General features: G+C 40.0%; 1 protein-coding gene and 1 long non-coding RNA gene across 2 annotated transcripts in view; one reads left to right on the top strand and one right to left on the bottom strand.

Moving 5' to 3' along the window:
* The window catches only part of LOC120560778, a 58,276-nt gene extending 41,191 nt beyond the window's left edge, over positions 1-17,085 (bottom strand). Inside the window, exon 1 of the long non-coding RNA XR_005639509.1 lies at positions 17,000-17,085. This is a non-coding gene — a long non-coding RNA (uncharacterized LOC120560778). The remainder of the gene's footprint in view (positions 1-16,999) is intronic.
* LOC120560774 (UDP-glucuronosyltransferase 2A1-like) lies at positions 6,225-17,262 on the top strand. The gene is made up of 6 exons (XM_039803615.1): positions 6,225-6,948; positions 7,112-7,260; positions 7,420-7,551; positions 10,784-10,871; positions 11,378-11,597; positions 16,859-17,262. Exons 1-6 carry the CDS (start codon positions 6,225-6,227, stop codon positions 17,142-17,144), a joined length of 1,599 nt encoding a protein of 532 aa, XP_039659549.1. The 3' UTR covers positions 17,145-17,262.
* Positions 17,263-17,379: the final 117 nt, after the last annotated feature.

Raw genomic sequence — 17,379 nt, 5'->3', positions numbered from 1 at the left:
CAAAGGAAAACAGCTCCTTGGTATAACTCCCAAACTCGCAAATTAAAACAAATCTCGCGAAACTTCGAAAGTAAATGGCGCTCCACCAAAGTGGAAGAATCACATTTGGATTGGCAAGAAAGTCTCAAAACCTATAGGAAGGCCTTAAGAAAAGCCAGATCAGACTATTACTCTTCACTAATAGAAGAAAATAAGAACAACCCAAGGTTTCTTTTCAGCACTGTAGCCAGGCTGACAGTCACAGCTCTACTGAGCCATCTATTCCTCTAGCACTGAGTATTGATGACTTCATGAACTTCTTTAATGATAAAATTATAACAATTAGAGACAAAATTAATCACCTTTTGCCCTTAACTTCTAACAGTTCATCGTTAAATACAGGACCGCTAGAACAAACGACTAGTCCCGACATATACGTAGACTGCTTTTATCCTATAGACCTTCAACAATTAATGTTAAAGATATCCTCAGCTAAGCCATCTACCTGTCTCTTGGACCCCATCCCAACGAGGCTACTCAAAGAAGCGTTACCCGTGGTAAACACTTCACTACTAGATATGATCAATATGTCCTTATTAACAGGTTATGTACCGCAGTCATTTAAAATAGCTGTGATAAAACCTCTTCTGAAAAAACCCACCCTGGATCCTGAGGTCTTAGCAAACTATAGACCTATATCTAACCTTCCCTTTCTATCCAAGATCCTTGAGAAGGTGGTTGCTAATCAGTTATGCGATTTTCTACATAGCAACAGTTTATTTGATGATTTTCAATCAGGATTTAGAAAGAATCATAGCACAGAGACGGCACTGGTGAAAATTACTAACGACCTTCTAACAGCTGCAGACAAAGGACTTGTCTCCATTCTTGTTTTACTAGATCTTAGTGCTGCATTTGACACTATTGACCATACAATCCTGTTACAGAGACTGGAACACTTAGTCGGAATTAAAGGAATTGCACTAAGCTGGTTTAAGTCTTATTTCTCTGAGCGATCCCAATTTGTTAACATTAACGATAAACCCTCCAAGCACGCCAAAGTTAGCCATGGCGTTGCTCAAGGCTCAGTGCTTGGACCAATTCTATTTTCCTTATATATGCTTCCTCTAGGCCATATTATTAGGAAACACTCAATTAACTATCACTGTTACGCAGACGATACCCAATTATATCTGTCAATTAAGCCAGATGAAAGTGGTCAGTCAGCAAGACTTCAAATGTGTATTGAAGATATAAAATCCTGGATGACCCACAACTTCCTGATGTTAAACTCAAACAAAACGGAAGTTATTGTGATAGGACCAACGCACCGCCGAACTTCGATATAGCTACTCTGGATGGTATTGCTCTCTCATCTCTACTTGTTACTTTTGTATGCATCCTGTCCCAGAATTGCTTGTTACTAATCTAGCTCTGGGGAGTTTACTCCCCGGAGTCCTTATGTTTCTTCTTCTTCTGCAATTCCCGGCCGCATCCTGCTGCGTCCTGCTGCATCCGCCGCATCCACCCATGCTCTGAAGCGCCACGCTACATCCCGCAACGCCCTGCTGTGATGTTCCTATGCACAGAGTAGTCTGGATCCGGTATAGGGGACTGCACTACTCAGTATGACACGATGTGCCCTGCTATGACATGAACTTCCACGATAACCTTCGAAGTCACTGTGACCTTTAATGTGACTATTATCGCCACTGTTCATCACCCCCCCAACCGGCCCGTCAGACACCGCCTACCAAGAGTCTGGGTCTGCCGAGGTTTCTTCCTAAAAGGGAGTTTTTCCTCGCCACTGTCGCGATAGCCACTGCTAATGATTGCTGTTGATGGAATTACTGTAATTGTTGGGGTTTTGGAAATTATAGAGTGTGATCTAGACCTACTCTATCTGTAAAGTGTCTCGAGATAACTTTTGTTATGATTTGATACTATAAATAAAATTGAATTGAATTGAATAAATCCATGTTACTTTTACTTCGGTGCTACTTAAAATGTCGCTGGTCATATAGCTCCAGTTAAAATTTTGGCTTAAAACGATACTTCCACAAATGTATTGGAGTTTGGTTGGGGTTTGGTGCTCTACGTGAAGATTTTTTTTTTTTAACTGATTACTATCACCCTGTCTTTTCCAACCTGAAACACCTAACATCCCATGACTCCCTCGCAGCAACTGAAGCGGGTCTCCAGTCCACCTGGCACTGTTAACAGTTTAAAAATGTACACCGATCTGATGGTGTAAGCAGTATACAGGGTTCGTACGGGTGCTTGAAATCCTTGAAAATGCTTGAATTTTGATGTTGTGTTTTCAAGGTTTGAAAAGGGCTTGAATTTTGGATAAAATGCTTGAAATTGTTAACTGTATTTCTTTCACAACAAATACCTAACTTACTGAATAGTTCGTTTATTAAATTTGAGAAATAAAATGTTGGAGAAAATGAAACCTGCTCCCTTGTGCATGTGTGACTGTGATCTGCCACCACACCAAGACCCGCCCTAGGAAGCAGCTTGATTGGTTGGGGTTAGGTATTTTCACCTCGACCTTGCGTAAGCATCATGGACACCTGGCCAATAAATGCTATTGAAGGACAGGTCTTGGCGTGGCCATAGTGGGATTCGTAATATCGCTGCCGGCAGGTTGTCGTTTCAATGAACGATGAAAAATGATTATCGATTAATGGTTACAAACCTTATGAGTTGTGATAGAAATCTAAAAGACGTGTTCGTTTGATTTCTGAGGAGGAAGGAGAGGCTTGGGTCGAATTGAAAGTTAAGCAAAGGATTTAATGACCAACACGATGAAAACGACATGACAAAAACAATCAAACATAAAACATGAAACACTGCCGGCAGTGGACTACAAGACATGCTTCCCCTTGTGGGGTCACAGTTTTGCAGTCATGCGACATGACAAAACAATACACTGTAAACAGCGGACTGCAGAACCTTGTTCCCTTGTCGGGTCCCAGGTCCGCAGTGCTGGTGACATGACAAAACAATAGGCTACACTGTAAACAGTGGACTACCAACATGCTTCCCCTGTCGGGTCACAGTTAGCAGTCCTGAAATCATCTCTGTTTCCGAATTATATTCCTGTCTCTCAGGATAAGGACACACCTCTGAATTTCAGGTTTACTCCAGGTCACAGACAAAGGTAGTTTATCATGGTAGTGCCTATTCTATTCAAGTTTACAGAGATATGCATTTCCTTTGTTCTAATCAAGTCTAGGCACCAGGAGGTTGGAGACTCAAAGAGACGTTTCTCTTCATATGTTAATAGTTGGTTTTAACCTAATCTATCTGCAAGAAACAGGAAGAGAGGGGGAGAGAAATAACCAGCTGTTTATACCTTAGTAGTCATTCTAGATTTAATTCCTATTTTCATAACCTGACTGCAGCATACAATTTATTATTTAAAACATAAAACATACATGGTTATTAAAATCAGCATTGTTACAACTTTATTTAACTCAACAGTCGCCTCTTGTAAAGTCTGCAAAAAAGATGTGCAGCTTTTCACAATGGGCGAGTCTATATATCTATGGGGCGAGTCTGCGCTCTCGAGTCACATGAAGTTTCAAGTAAGCAAACTGTAGCCTACTGTACACGTTAGCGCCAGTTAGCGCCTATTTGTTTACGCTAGTAACTTCTAGCTAGGAAAAAGTGACTGAGAGTACTTGGTGTGATAATGTAATGTTAGTATTGCATGTCCATTATGGCACATTCATTTGTGGAATATGCAGTGAACATAGCCAAAGTTACATCACAGTAACTGTAACGTTAACTACCCGCAAATTAAAACCTGCAAACGTTAGCCCGGTGCATAACAAGAATCGATTGCTGAACAGATATCGTGTCAGATGGAGTGTCATACAAGTAGCCTACCTACTGTAAAGGTTGAGGATGGCCTTATACAATATTTACGCTGCTCTATTCCAGTAGATAAATGTATATTGTTAAGAAAATCTAAAAGACGTGATCGTTTGATTTCTGAGGAGAAAGGAGAGGCTAGGGTCCAATTGAAAGTTAAGCAAAAAGTTTAATAAACAACATGATGAAAATGACAAGACAAAACGCAAATGTTACAATGCAGCTGGCAGCGGACTGAAATGATGCTTCTCCTTGATGGAGTCACATAAAAACAGTCTTGTGACATGACAAAACAATACACTATACACTGGGGTCACAGATTTGCAGCCCTGAAATCACCTCTGTTTCTGAATTATATTCCTGTGCAATTGTGGGTGTTTCCTTGAATAAAAAGTCTCTCAGGATAAGGACACACCTCTGAATTCAGGTTTACTCCAGATCACAGACAAAGGTCGTTTATCATGGTAGTTCAGTATGGTAGCCGATTCTATTCAACTTCACAGAGATATGCATTTCCTTTGTTCTAATCAAGTCCGGCCCAGCAGAGAGTGGCTCCCCAAAAGGCAGAAGCAACAGTTACCTTTCTAACCATCTTCTAACCATTACAAGTTTGTACAGCATGCCCTAGATTTGGAAAAAAGTGTGAAAGGACATTAAGGGTAGCATAAACTTTGAGCAAAATTTAAGAGGGTGCACAAGCTGTTTTCCGGGATTTTGACCCAGAATGACCCAGCTTCATGTCATTTGGCTCAGACCCCCCACTCAGGGCTCCTCTCCATAGCTGTCTTACTGTATGTTATGTTAGGAACCATGAAGAGAAGGTTATAATTCAGGGTTAGTGAAGTGAACCTGTCAAGTGATTTTGTTTGGGGCAATTGTTTTTACATTGACTCAGGCAGGTTAGATAGCAAAGTCTACTTAGACAGTGATACATTTTGATAAATAAAACTTGTGTTTTGCTTAAATATCTGATCCTTCTGCTATTACGAAACACAATTTTGGCTGTTTATAGTATTATGTCTTTTAATGTGACAAAAACACTAAATTTTTACTATGTATTGGTATATATTTTACGGTGGTGAGGTGTTGGAAAAAGCTTTTAAAATGGACCTTGAAAGTGTTTGAAAAGTGCTTGAATTTAACCTTGGAAAAAGGTGTACGAACCCTGAGTATAGTTAACACAAAAATAAAACATCGGTATCACCTTTCTCCTTCCATATAGTGTAATTACACGCCTCTGTATGGATGCGTTTGCCCGTTTGGTTTACAGCGTGCGTAGCTCCACATCGACAGCAGATCCTCCTGATGGCTTTAACCAATAAAACAGAAGAAGCACATCAGAGTGAAATGTGCTGAGAAAAGAAATCCTGATTCCAAGTACAGCACAGGTTGAGTGTGCCCTCTAGTGATATAATATGAGATTAGCAACAAAATGTCTTTTCTTTTTTCGGGCATTTTAGGCCTTTATTTAAATAGGACAGCTGAAGAAATAAAAGGGGAGAGAAAGGGGAAATGACATGCAGCAAAGAGCTGCAGCTAGAAAGGGGAGTTGCTTTCAACCAGCCTTTTCCTGAGTCAAAATATAGTCCTTCAAATTCTTGCACGGGCACACACATGCAACTTCCTTAGGTTACGTGAGTGTGTCAATGAATAGTTATCTGTCTGTGTTATTTCACTCCATCTCTTCACTGCTAACGACTAGAACTTGGGGATCTGAAGTCTGTTTTTACTTTCTGTTTGGATGATTCTGGTACAGGTTACAGAACATTCATGTCTTATTGTTGTTGTTGTCATAGTGTGTGTGTGTGTGTGTGTGTGTGTGTGTGTGTGTGTGTGTGTGTGTGTGTGTGTGTGTGTGCGGCAGCGCCCAAGCGCGAACTGTCTTGAATGAGCACCAGTAATGTGCGGGGTAGGCGGGTAAATGGGGACAGTGGTGGGAGAGGCGGGCCGATGGTATGGTGGGTTGGGGGAAGGGAGGTGGGTTGGTAGGGGTGGGTCGGTATAATCAATAAAAAAAAAAGCATAGTATGCAAAAATAGAGATGAAATTCTGACGAAATTCTGAAATTGCTTTTTTTCTTTGTCGTTTTGCCTTTATTTGATGTACTTCCTGGTACCTAATCATGATGACCCACAGATTTATAAAAAACAAAGAAATACTGTCAACTTTACAGCTATTGCCCTTTACCTCTAACCATTTGCTTTAGGTGGGTCCATTACATAATGTTCCATGCGGCATAAAGAGGAGTTACGAGCCAGAGTTCAGCTTCATTAGTTAATGATTTTTTTTTTTTTTTTTTTTTTAAGAGCACCTCTGAAAAAGGATCCGGCCACAGCATGCTTTCGTCTTGACAAACAGGCACCATGAAGCTGGGGCAGCGTCTCTCTGTTAGTGTCCTGCTGCTACTTTGCGTGACATGGGGAGCAAATGGAGGGAACATTTTGGTCTGGTACACTGAAGGCAGCCACTGGATCAACATTAAGCCTGTGTTGGAGACGCTGATCAACAGAGGACACCAGGTGACGGTTCTGGTGCCGAGCACATCAATGTTCATGGACACCAGTGAGCCTTCTCGCTTTGGCTACGAACCCTTCAATGTATCTGTCACAATAGAGAACATGCAGGACTTTCTAAATGACTTCATTCACTTCTCCATGTATGAAATGGATCATATGAGCTACTTGCAGTTATACATAAGATACATGGATCTGATAAAGGTCAACCTGCAGTATTCTTTGAAGTATTTGGACGGCGTGCTAAAATCAGAAACCATCATGAAGAAGCTGAAGGAGGGAAAATATGACCTTCTCCTGGCTGACCCCATCTACCTTGGCAGTGACTTATTAGCAGAGATTTTGGGCATCCCTCTGGTCTTCACCCTGCGCTTTTCCCTAGCCAATAACTGGGAGAGACACTGTGGTCAGCTACCTGCTCCACCTTCCTTTGTCCCTGGCACTATGAGCAAACTGACTGACAAAATGGACTTCTCAGAGAGAGTGTGGAACTTTCTCTTCTACGCACTGCAGGACATCGTGATTGATGAGGTTATTTGGAAAGAAGTAGATAAATATTACTCCGAAGTCAAAGGTGAGCAACCAAACTACAGGATACCAACACATAGAGTCCAATGATGATTTCTTGCTTTTGATTCATTGCAATGCTTTTATATCAAATCACCAGTCAACCATTTCATATTTTTTAAATATGAAAATAAGATAACTATATATTATATAATTTTGTATTGCAACAGGAACACCCACCAGTGCCTGCGAGATGATGGGTAGAGCAGACATCTGGTTGATACGAACCTACTGGGATTTTGAATTCCCTCGTCCTTTCCTCCCTAACTTCAAATATGTTGGCGGGATCCACTGCAGACCTGCTAAACCTTTACCAAAGGTAGGGCTGTCTCCACTATCGCAAGCCTGTTAATATTTCACTACACTACCTTCACAGTAGTCCTGACCTAAACAATGAAGAAAATAAGCATTAAAATGCTGAGGAAAGAAAAGAAAATGCTGATTGGTTTGCATTGAGATAATGTCACTCCTATTGCAGGATATGGAGGAGTTTGTGCAGACTTCTGGAGACGCTGGCATTGTGGTCTTTACTTTGGGAACATTCATCAAGAACATCACCACAGAGAAGGGAAACATGATAGCCTCAGCCCTCGCTCAGATCCCACAAAAGGTAAGAGCACAATCTCTATGTGCCAACTGGAATGACCTGGAATGACCCCTAAATGCAAATTTAATGGCAGTGTTGCATTGTTGTCACATGGCAAATGAGTTGCAAGCAAGGACTGTTTCAAATGGTGACTGATGTCCTTACGCAACCATTATTTTTAAAAGGCAGTTGCTTGAAACTGCTGGGGCCTGTTGCACAAAAGTAGAATAAAGAAATCCAGGATAACTGAAAAAGCGCAGCTGGACTTGGTGTGATCTGCTCATCGCGGTTTAATCGGTTGCACGTTTGCCGAGCCAGGATAAGTAGGTGAAGCTATGTCAAGCCAGGAGTAGATAGCTGGGATAAGTGCACGTTCACGGCTTTCTTAAATAGACCACGGTATCGATCACAGATTTACTGATGCAGAAATGGGAAAGACGCGTGCAGCATATGTACCTGCTGAGCAGCAGCTTCTAATGGAAAATTACAAGGAGGTGAAACATATAATATGCAAAAAGGGAAATACGGCTGTTATCAAACGGGAAAAAAAGCCCGACAGACAATAGCAGACCGACTGAATACGTATGGATTTAAAAAAAATCTACTCAGTCACTCCACGTTTTAATTGCTTTAATATGCTTGTTTTATGTGTTGGTTTCATTGCTGAATCTGTTTTTATGCGCTAAATGTGCTGGTTTTAGTGTAAAGTGTCTTTGAGTAGCCTGTAAAGCACTATATAAATAAAATGTATTATTTAGCCTACGTTGCCTTAAAAGTGAGCAGAGGGAATGAATGTTCCTCGGGCAATTTACCCTAAGGAATAGGCTTAATTTCAAACCCTTATTCATAATGCGAGAATATGTTTTACAACCATATGCACAAATCTCCATAAGCTATGTCTAATTCTAAATATCTTTCCACAAATAATGTTCATACAGAACAAGCATGACTGGACAAAAACTAGAAAAAGAAGTGACTTCAATACACACTGTAAGCATATCTGTAAAACAATGTAGCCTATTATTACTTATTGTTTTTTTTCCTCACTCCCACAATGACAAGTGTCAGCACTAAAATAAAATGTATCGTCCCACTTTTTACCATTACCATCTCAACAACTGCAGTAGTAGGATTTAAATCAAACTCGTGACAGCAATAGTGACAAGTAATGCATGTTAATAAAATGAAGCAGAACACATTCAGAAAACAACGGAATAACTGTTAAACACGTTTATTTCGGATCAGAGCGTCAGCTGATTTAACACATGAGACTCCAGGATTAATCTTAGCCTGCCTGTTAGCCTGCTCTGGACCAGGCTAGCTGCAAAGAATAAATCGCCATGGTTACTTGGCTAGGTTTAATTCAACCTGCTTTTGTGCAACCAAGTCAAAGCTAAATTCATCCAGGATAACCTGAACATCCCAGCTTAATCCCTTATCTTGGTTTTGTGCAACAGGCCCCAGGTGATAACAGGTAACAGGCAGTAAACTAACAAAATAAAAGGCAACAAAAAGTTACCTGTGAAGAATTACCCAATTTGAAGTAAGCTTCAAGTCTAAATTTGATTTTCATAACATGTTGGCATTCTATGAAACCAACAGCTTACTGCAGGGTTGAAAGTTATCATAGCTTATCATAAGGTAAGAGATCAGCAGCAACACATGATTTGCAGTCAATGGTAATAAATGGTGATAAAGTTATGACAACATAGCATTTCTTCTGAGTGAACAGGGGACAGGATGTAAGGCAAGGAGAAACAATCAGAAGTGTAAACATAATATACAATTTAAGATTTGATTGGAGGGGTGGAGTTGGGATTTTCAAAAATAAATGACAAATCACATTTATAGACCAAACCATCAAAGATCAACCATTTTCCAAATAAAAACTACTAAAGTTTTATTTTTTATATAATACAGCTACCTTTATTTTAGTAGTGTTGGTGATATTTCTCGCTAGATTAAGCAACTTTTCAGACAATCTAAGCTTTAGATCTAAAAAGCAACGAGCAACAAATTTAGCGACTTATTCAGACGGTCAGGGTTTTCAGGACTCTGTAGTGGGCAGGAAAGATTGTAGCCGATCCCTCCCATCCTGAACACAAACTTTTTGAAACACTCCATTCTGGCAGGAGGCTGCAGTCCACCAGGACCAAAATCTCCCCATCTGTAGTCCCCCTATGACGATTATCGTACATACTAGACAATATATACCATTGCACAAACTATACGGTTTATCCTGATCTTTTCCACATCCCTCAACCACTCAGCCTTTTATCTCTAATTGTTTAAACAGTCATATTGTACATATGTTTTTGTATTTATTGTTTATTTCAAGTTATGTGTGACGTCATCTGCTGATTTAGCGTCTTTTGGAACTAGCGCTAGCTACTTTCATTGGAACAACACAGAGGTGCTATACAGTGTATTATGACTAGGGTTGCAAAGGGGCGGAAATTTTCTGGTAAATTTCAGGAAACTTTCCATGGAAAATTAAGCTGGGGAATTTTGGAAACATTTCAAATTGGAAAATTTCATGGGAATTAATGGAAATTAGGGGAATTTACGAGAATTAAATATTGGGCAATTCATACAAACTCCATCTTATACAAACTATAAATATAAACATTTTGTTTTGTAATAAGCAGACAGGCATATACAGTGAATACAAATGTTGAGTTATTTGTCAGTAGAACTTTAATAATGCAGTGGGTGTGGCCTCAATAGCCCTGCAGTAGGCTAAGTAGTAGCCCAAACCTTAGCTTAACATATGAATTTAGCTAGCATGCTGCCTTTGATTTACTATGGTTATGGTTATATGCGTGCTAAGCTAATCATCAGCGCTGTCTATTGTTTCCAGCCTATTAAGAACAAGTGGGCTATACAATTAACACGCATAGGTTAATAGCAATGAGTTATGTATTACCCCCCGCAGCCCCAGAAAAAAGAAAGAAAAAAAACCTCCCATATTTTAAAAACGAAATGTTGGCAAGTACTAGCCTATACTGATTACTGTGTGTGTGCATGTCAACTGAAGTTGCATTAAATCTGGTTGTTTTAACCAAGATTATGCTGCAAGATGTAAATATCCAGTTCATTCCCATTAATTCTCATTTATTCCTGTTAATTCTCGTTAATTCCCATATATTCCCATGGAAAGTTTCCAACTTTGAAAATTCCTGGATTTTGCAACCCTAATTATGACATACAATTAAAACTGCGTTTCCAAGTCTAAAAGTGTTTTTGCTGTTCATAGGTGCTGTGGAGATACGGTGGCGAAAAACCATCAACTCTGGGTGCCAACACCAGAATATACGACTGGATCCCTCAGAATGACCTACTGGGCAAGTTTAGCTTTCATAAAATCCTTCAACAGTAAACGTCATTACATTTACTTCTTAAGGTATAGGGTATGCACCACAATATTTAGTTTTGGGTGTGACAGTACACAATCCTAAAAGGACAGAGTAGAAGAGAAAACAGAATATTTGATGCACTTCAACAATTACACAATCTTAACACCGATTACAAGCTGGTATTTCATATCCATGGTTTCCAGACAAAGTATTCAAATGCCTTTTCCTCTAGCGCCACCATAAGTTTGACATTCATGGCACTTCAGCACAAATCCTTGAGGTAAGGGCTTGTATTGTCACTTTCTGTAGTTTTCTAAAATCTCTGGGTGATCTGAACTAGCCTGCTTCCACACACAACCCTTTGCCAATATTCAGTTTCATTACATTTATAGTTGTCACATCATACTGATGTAAAAAGATATGCAGATGAACAGCTTGCTTTAATTAGAGAAATGATGATAATGTAAGTTTCATGTTGTTTGGTAAACTAACAGGTCACCCCAAGACCAGAGCTTTCATCACCCATGGTGGAACAAATGGGATTTATGAGGCCATCTACCACGGTGTTCCCATGGTGGGCATCCCCATGTTTGCTGACCAGCCAGACAACATGGTCCATATTAAGGCTAAGGGAGCTGGAATTATAGTGGACTTCAACTTAATGAAGACTGAGGACCTTAGAGATGCAATCAATGCTGTCATCAGTGAGAAATCGTAAGTTATTTTACTTATGGATTTATTTATTTTACTTGGAAATGAGTTATTGCCCCAAGTGAAGGAGTTCAAGTATCTTGGGGTCTTGTTCACAAGTGAGAGGTGCTGTACCAGACCATCGTGGTCAAGAGAGCTGAGCTTTCAATTTACCAGTTGACTTTACATTCCAACCCTCACCTTTGGTTATGAGCTTTAGATGGTGAGATAGGTACAAGCAGCCAAAATTAATTTCCTCCACAGGGTGGCTGGGTTCACCCTTAGAGATATAGAGCTAACACTAGAGCTGCTGTGTCAAAAGAAGCCAGTTGAGGTGGTTTGGAATATCTGGTCAGGATGTCTCCTGCAACCTGGAGGTTTTGCAAGCATGTCCAACTGGTTGGAGACCCTGGGGTAGCAACCCTACACCACGACTCAGCCCTGATAAACCGCAGGAAATAGATGGATAGATGGGTGAAAATAAATTTTCTTACCATTTTGGAGAGCTCACATTAATAATACAGAAGCAAGATTGACGACATGCCATAAAAGAGCCATGGTCTAATGCAGTATGTCATTCCAATTAACACTAAAGTTTCAAGGTCACAAAGAAATTACAAAACCACTGAATTGCCATTTCCTCTAATAAATTGTCTTTCCTGTAAGATATTTCAGTTTTAAAGCATTAGTGCGTAACTTTTTTATATTAATGAACATCCGTTACATTCAAGCCATTACCAAATAAGTTGATACAAAGCTAATTAAGACTATCAGCTTCACAAAACACTCTCTGTATTTCTCAGTATGGCTATGTTCAGAAACTGGTGTCGTCCGGCGACTTTCACGCGCAGAAACTTGAGTTAAGATAATTACCTCTTCAGGGGCCTGTTGCACAAAACCAAGATAAGGGATTAAGCCGGGATATTCAGGTTATCCTGGATGAATTTAGCTTTGACTTGGTTGCACAAAAGCAGGTTGAATTAAACCTAGCCAAGTAACCATGGCGATTTATTCTTTGCAGCTAGCCTGGTCCAGAGCAGGCTAACAGGCAGGCTAAGATTAATCCTGGAGTCTGATGTATTAAATCAGCTGCCGCTCTGATCCGAAATAAACGTGTTTAACAGTTATTCCGTTGTCTTCTGAATGTGTTCTGCTTCATTTTATTAACATTTATTACTTGTCACTATTGCTGTCACGAGTTTGATTTAAATCCTACTACTGCAGTAGTTGAGATGGTAATGGTAAAAAGTTGGACGATACGGAGGGAATGGGCTTTTCCTCCGCTGCTGTCCCCGTGAAATGTGCCCCCGCCCGTGCAACGCGGGGAGGCGGGGGGAGGCAGGGGGATCCTCCCACACCGTGCAGCGGACTCTAAAAGCGGACTTTTAGCATCAATAACTACGACAATGGCACCTGATCAAACGTCCTTTTTTTACCAAATGGGAGTGAGAATGTGTTGGAATGCCACAAAGCTTCTTAATCATTTTATTTTAGTGCTGACACTTGTCATCTTGGGAGTGAGGAAAAAAAACATGAATAATAACATTGTTTTACAGATATGCTTACAGCGTGTATTGAAGTCACTTCTTGTTCTAGTTTTTGTCCAGTCATGTTTGTTCTGTATGAACATTATTTGTAGAAAGATATTTAGAATTAGACATAGCTTATGGAGATTTGTGCATATGGTTGTAAAACATATTCTCGCATTATGAATAAGCTTTGAAATTAAGCCTAGTCCTTATAAATTTCCCAGGAACAAGAATTTACAGGCTACTCAAAGACACTTGACACTAAAACCAGCACATAAAAACAGATACAGCAATAAAACCAACACATAAAACAAGCATATTAAAGCAATTAAAACGTGGAGTGACTGAGTAGATTTTTTTTAAATCCATACGTATTCAGTCGGTCTGCTATTGTCTGTCGGGCTTTTTTTCTCGTTTGATAACGGCCGTATTTCCCTTTTTGCATATTATATGTTTCACCTCCTCGTAAATTTCCATTAGAAGCTGCTGCTCAGCGGGTGAAACATATGCTGCACGCGTCTTTCCCATTTCTGCATCAGTAAATCTGTGATCGATACCGTGGTCTATTTAAGAAAGCCGTGAACGTGCACTTATCCCAGCTATCTACTCCTGGCTTGACATAGCTTCACCTACTTATCTTGGCTCGGCAAACGTGCAACCGATTAAGCTGCGCTTTTTCACTTATCCTGGATTTCTTTATTCTACTTTTGTGCAACAGGCCCCTGAAGAGTCCATGTTGTTTTAATCCTCTGTGTCCTTCTTGGATACTAGCAACTGCGTGGAGGAGGGGTGGGGGTGGTGCGCGATCACAGAATGTTTGTATCATGTGGACGCGCCAACTGTTTTGTTGTCATTACTTAGAATTCCTCATGGGGGAGACAGAAACTACGCACTACAGCTTTAAAATACATGAAACTACCCAGGTAGCAAACAGACGTTGGGCCAACGTTGGCCCAACGTCTGCTGTTGTGTTGGGCCAACGTTGGGTGCTGACGTTGGCCCAACGACATTTTGTCCGTTGGGCCAACGTTGGGCCAACCATGTCATTAGATGGCAAGCAGACCTGTTGCCAACTTAAAAACCACTAAAATAACGTTAGGCCAACGTTGGGCCAATCATTTCATTAGATGGCAAGCAGACCTTCTGCCAACCCAAAAACCACTAAAATAACGTTGGATTAACGTTGGACCACTCATGTCATTAGATGGCCAGCAGACCTTCTGCCAACCTAAAAATACTTTACCAACCTTTTACCAACTTAAAAAACTAAAACAACATTGGGCCAACCATTAGACAGCCGACCTTCTGCCAACCTAAAATTTACATTACCAACCTTTTGCCAACTTTGGGTCAACCATTTTTTTAGACTGTCAGCAGATCTTCTAACAAATTAAAAAATATAGCCTATTTTAACCATCTGCCAACTTCATAAATAGTAAATCTGCAAACTTAAACTTAAATAGGTTTTACCAACCTTACCTCAAATTTTAAGATTGTGACATGGCCTTCTCATTACGCATTAAGAGCGACCAGGCACAACGGACAAACTGAATTGGTTATAAAAATAAACCTATTTATTGGTAACAAAATTAACATTACAATTTAATGCAGTTCCGCTCTTGTGGTGCTGTTGTTGGAAAAACTTGAGCACATAATAAATAAATAACACAGGATGTGAGCCGATTGACAAAATAGTTGAAAAAACAACAACACAAAGGCAGTCAGTGGAAAAATGCTAAGATAAGTAAAAAATAAAGTCAAAGAAATCAACAACAAGGAAACCAAAAGGCGGCAAAGAAAATGCGGAAGAAGGCCAAAAAATCCCAGCTGAAAACTAAGAAAATGTGCAGATTCTCTTCTGTATTCTGCAGTTTTTGCAGATTTGAAGCAAATTAGATTGTGTGTGGCTCTTATGATGAAGACAGAGCAGAGGAAGGAGAAGTAGCAGCATCTTTTCCTGTAAAAAACAACAAACATAATGGAACTTTTAGAACATTTAAGATGTGTCGTTCTATTTAATTACACAACCCAAAACAGAAAGAAATTGGGGTGTGGTGTAAAATATATAAACAGCAAACAGAAAAACAGAATGTGATCATTTCGCAAAAGGAAATTTTTACACACTACACAAATTACACATTTGACTACACTGTTAGACTTTGCTGTAATTTCTACAGTACCATAATTTTCTTTCGGTTCATTACTGTAATATGCATTGCATTATGGGTATTAAAATTTGATTTACAGTGATTTACTGTATGGTTTTTTTTTTAGACCTAAGCTAAAGATTGTGTAACTCAAAGAATATGGTGTTAGGAGTTGAATGTATAGCTACCATGGTTTATGGGGGGAAAGTAAAATGTATTTATTTCCCTAGCCGCTTAACTTTAAATTTGACCAATCGTTAAACAATTGATTAAAGGACTCTTTTATATGGCTTTAAGTTTTTCTTGACAACATAATGTTGTTAGCTATCTAGCTATATATTATGTCATTAACTTGTAATACATCTGTTATTCTAACAATATAAGAGTTATCTACATCATACTGGTTCCCTGCATACTAATGCATGGCATTTTTTTTAATCTTGTTATTGTGTTTTATAACCCCATGCATGCACTTAAAAATATACATTTTAATTATTTCATATGTATAATAACAGTCAGTGTAAAAAAAAGGCCATAGTAACACTTGCTCTCGCTCCTGAGATGGTTGACCAATCAGTGATGAGAAAAAAAGGGGTTTAAGTTTTTATAAAAACTTAAACCCCTTTTTTTCCTTTTAAACCCATTCTTGGTAAGCCAAAGAAACCCAGCCGGCGATTTGATTTCACCCTGCAGCTCAGGCTGGAAACCTGTACGTTTATCTATCCTGCTTCCGTTACAAATTTGCGGGAACCAATCACAAACTGGCGCGCTATTGGCGGGTTTAACACGATGACGATAGAGAAGCCACCAAGCAGCTTTTTGTTTACATTCAACAAGCCGGCCACCGAAGCGCAGCACTCCATGGCAGCAACCCGTTGACCCGCTGTCGCTACTACGTCACCCAGATCGTTGGTCTGATTGGTTGAAGGACTATACAATTGCGTACAGCACATGTGTCAAACTCACGGCCCGCGGGCCAAATCCGGCCCCTTGCTAATTCTGATCCGGCATATCAATCTTGGTTCACAGTATATTTTGGCCCACCTAGTTGTGTGCCAAACCAAAAACATGGGAAACAGTTTTTCAACTTGCAATTACACCACACTCAACGCATAATTTGGCAAATTTGCCGACTTTGAGACTCAGAAATTCCCCCAGAAGCACAGCGTTTGCATATACAGGCTGTGAAAGAGCTTGTTTTGAGTCGGCTGTGTGGTAGCATACTTAGTTGATTTGCTAAATTCTAGGACGGCTTTGGAACTTTTTTGCTCACTTTTTCAGAGCTTTATGTGGACCAATCTGTACGTGAGATGACAATATGAGACATACAATCATTGAGTCAAAGATATTTGACCTTTTCGATGAAATAAAAGCATGTTAATAAATGTCTGGCCCTTGGTGCGATTCTCTTTTTCCACTGTGGTCCTCTGGGAAAATTAGTTTGACACCACTGGCGTACAGAGTCATTTGAACTATGCCAGTTGATCATGCCTCTTGTGCAGAGAAAATACAGAGCAGACTCCCCAGACTAATGTTCAGTCTTAAAAGATTGAGCTTGGTCTGGTGAAAGCCAGATTACATGTTCACCCCTGTATGTCCACATTCATAGGTACAAGGACAATGTCATGCAGCTGTCCAGTATCCACCATGACAGACCAATGAGTGCTCGAGATGAGGCAGTATTCTGGATCGAGTACACCATGAGAAACAAAGGGGCCAAGCACCTGAGGGTTCAGGCCCATGAGCTCACCTGGTACCAGTATCACAGCCTGGATGTCCTGGCCTTCATCCTCGCCATCGTTCTGTTCATCTTACTTCTGTTCATCAAGAGCTGCACATTCTGCTTCCGGAGGTGCTGTGGCAGAAAGGGAAAGACGAAGAGAAAGGCGGAGTAACTGTCTGAATAGAAATGTTGTGCCACCTGTTGGCCTAAATAATGTACTGTAAGCACAATGCCCTGGATTGTAACTTGTGGCTTGGGACCAACAATTGTCACTACTACTAATTTGAGCAAATTAATAAAAAGTTAAACAAAAAGTGTCTTCATGTGAAACTCCAAACAATGTACCATATACAAGGTGTTATTTGTTTCACTTGTTTTGTCACCATCAACTCAGGTTCAGTCAGCCT

This window comes from Perca fluviatilis, chromosome 6 (assembly GCF_010015445.1).
Source record: "Perca fluviatilis chromosome 6, GENO_Pfluv_1.0, whole genome shotgun sequence".
Classification (NCBI taxonomy): Eukaryota; Metazoa; Chordata; class Actinopteri; order Perciformes; family Percidae; genus Perca; species Perca fluviatilis.
The sequence above is the reverse complement of the archived record's forward strand: the minus strand, read 5'-3'. Positions and strand labels throughout refer to the sequence as shown.

What these genes read in the sequence shown, in the direction of transcription:
- LOC120560774 (XM_039803615.1), top strand. Translation starts at nt 6,225, where the DNA reads ATGAAGCTGGGGCAGCGTCTCTCTGTTAGTGTCCTGCTGCTACTTTGC. An exon ending in ATATTACTCCGAAGTCAAAG is followed by an intron (nt 6,949 to 7,111) that starts GTGAGCAACCAA and finishes GTATTGCAACAG; the next exon opens with GAACACCCACCAGTGCCTGC. An exon ending in GCTGTCATCAGTGAGAAATC is followed by an intron (nt 11,598 to 16,858) that starts GTAAGTTATTTT and finishes CCACATTCATAG; the next exon opens with GTACAAGGACAATGTCATGC.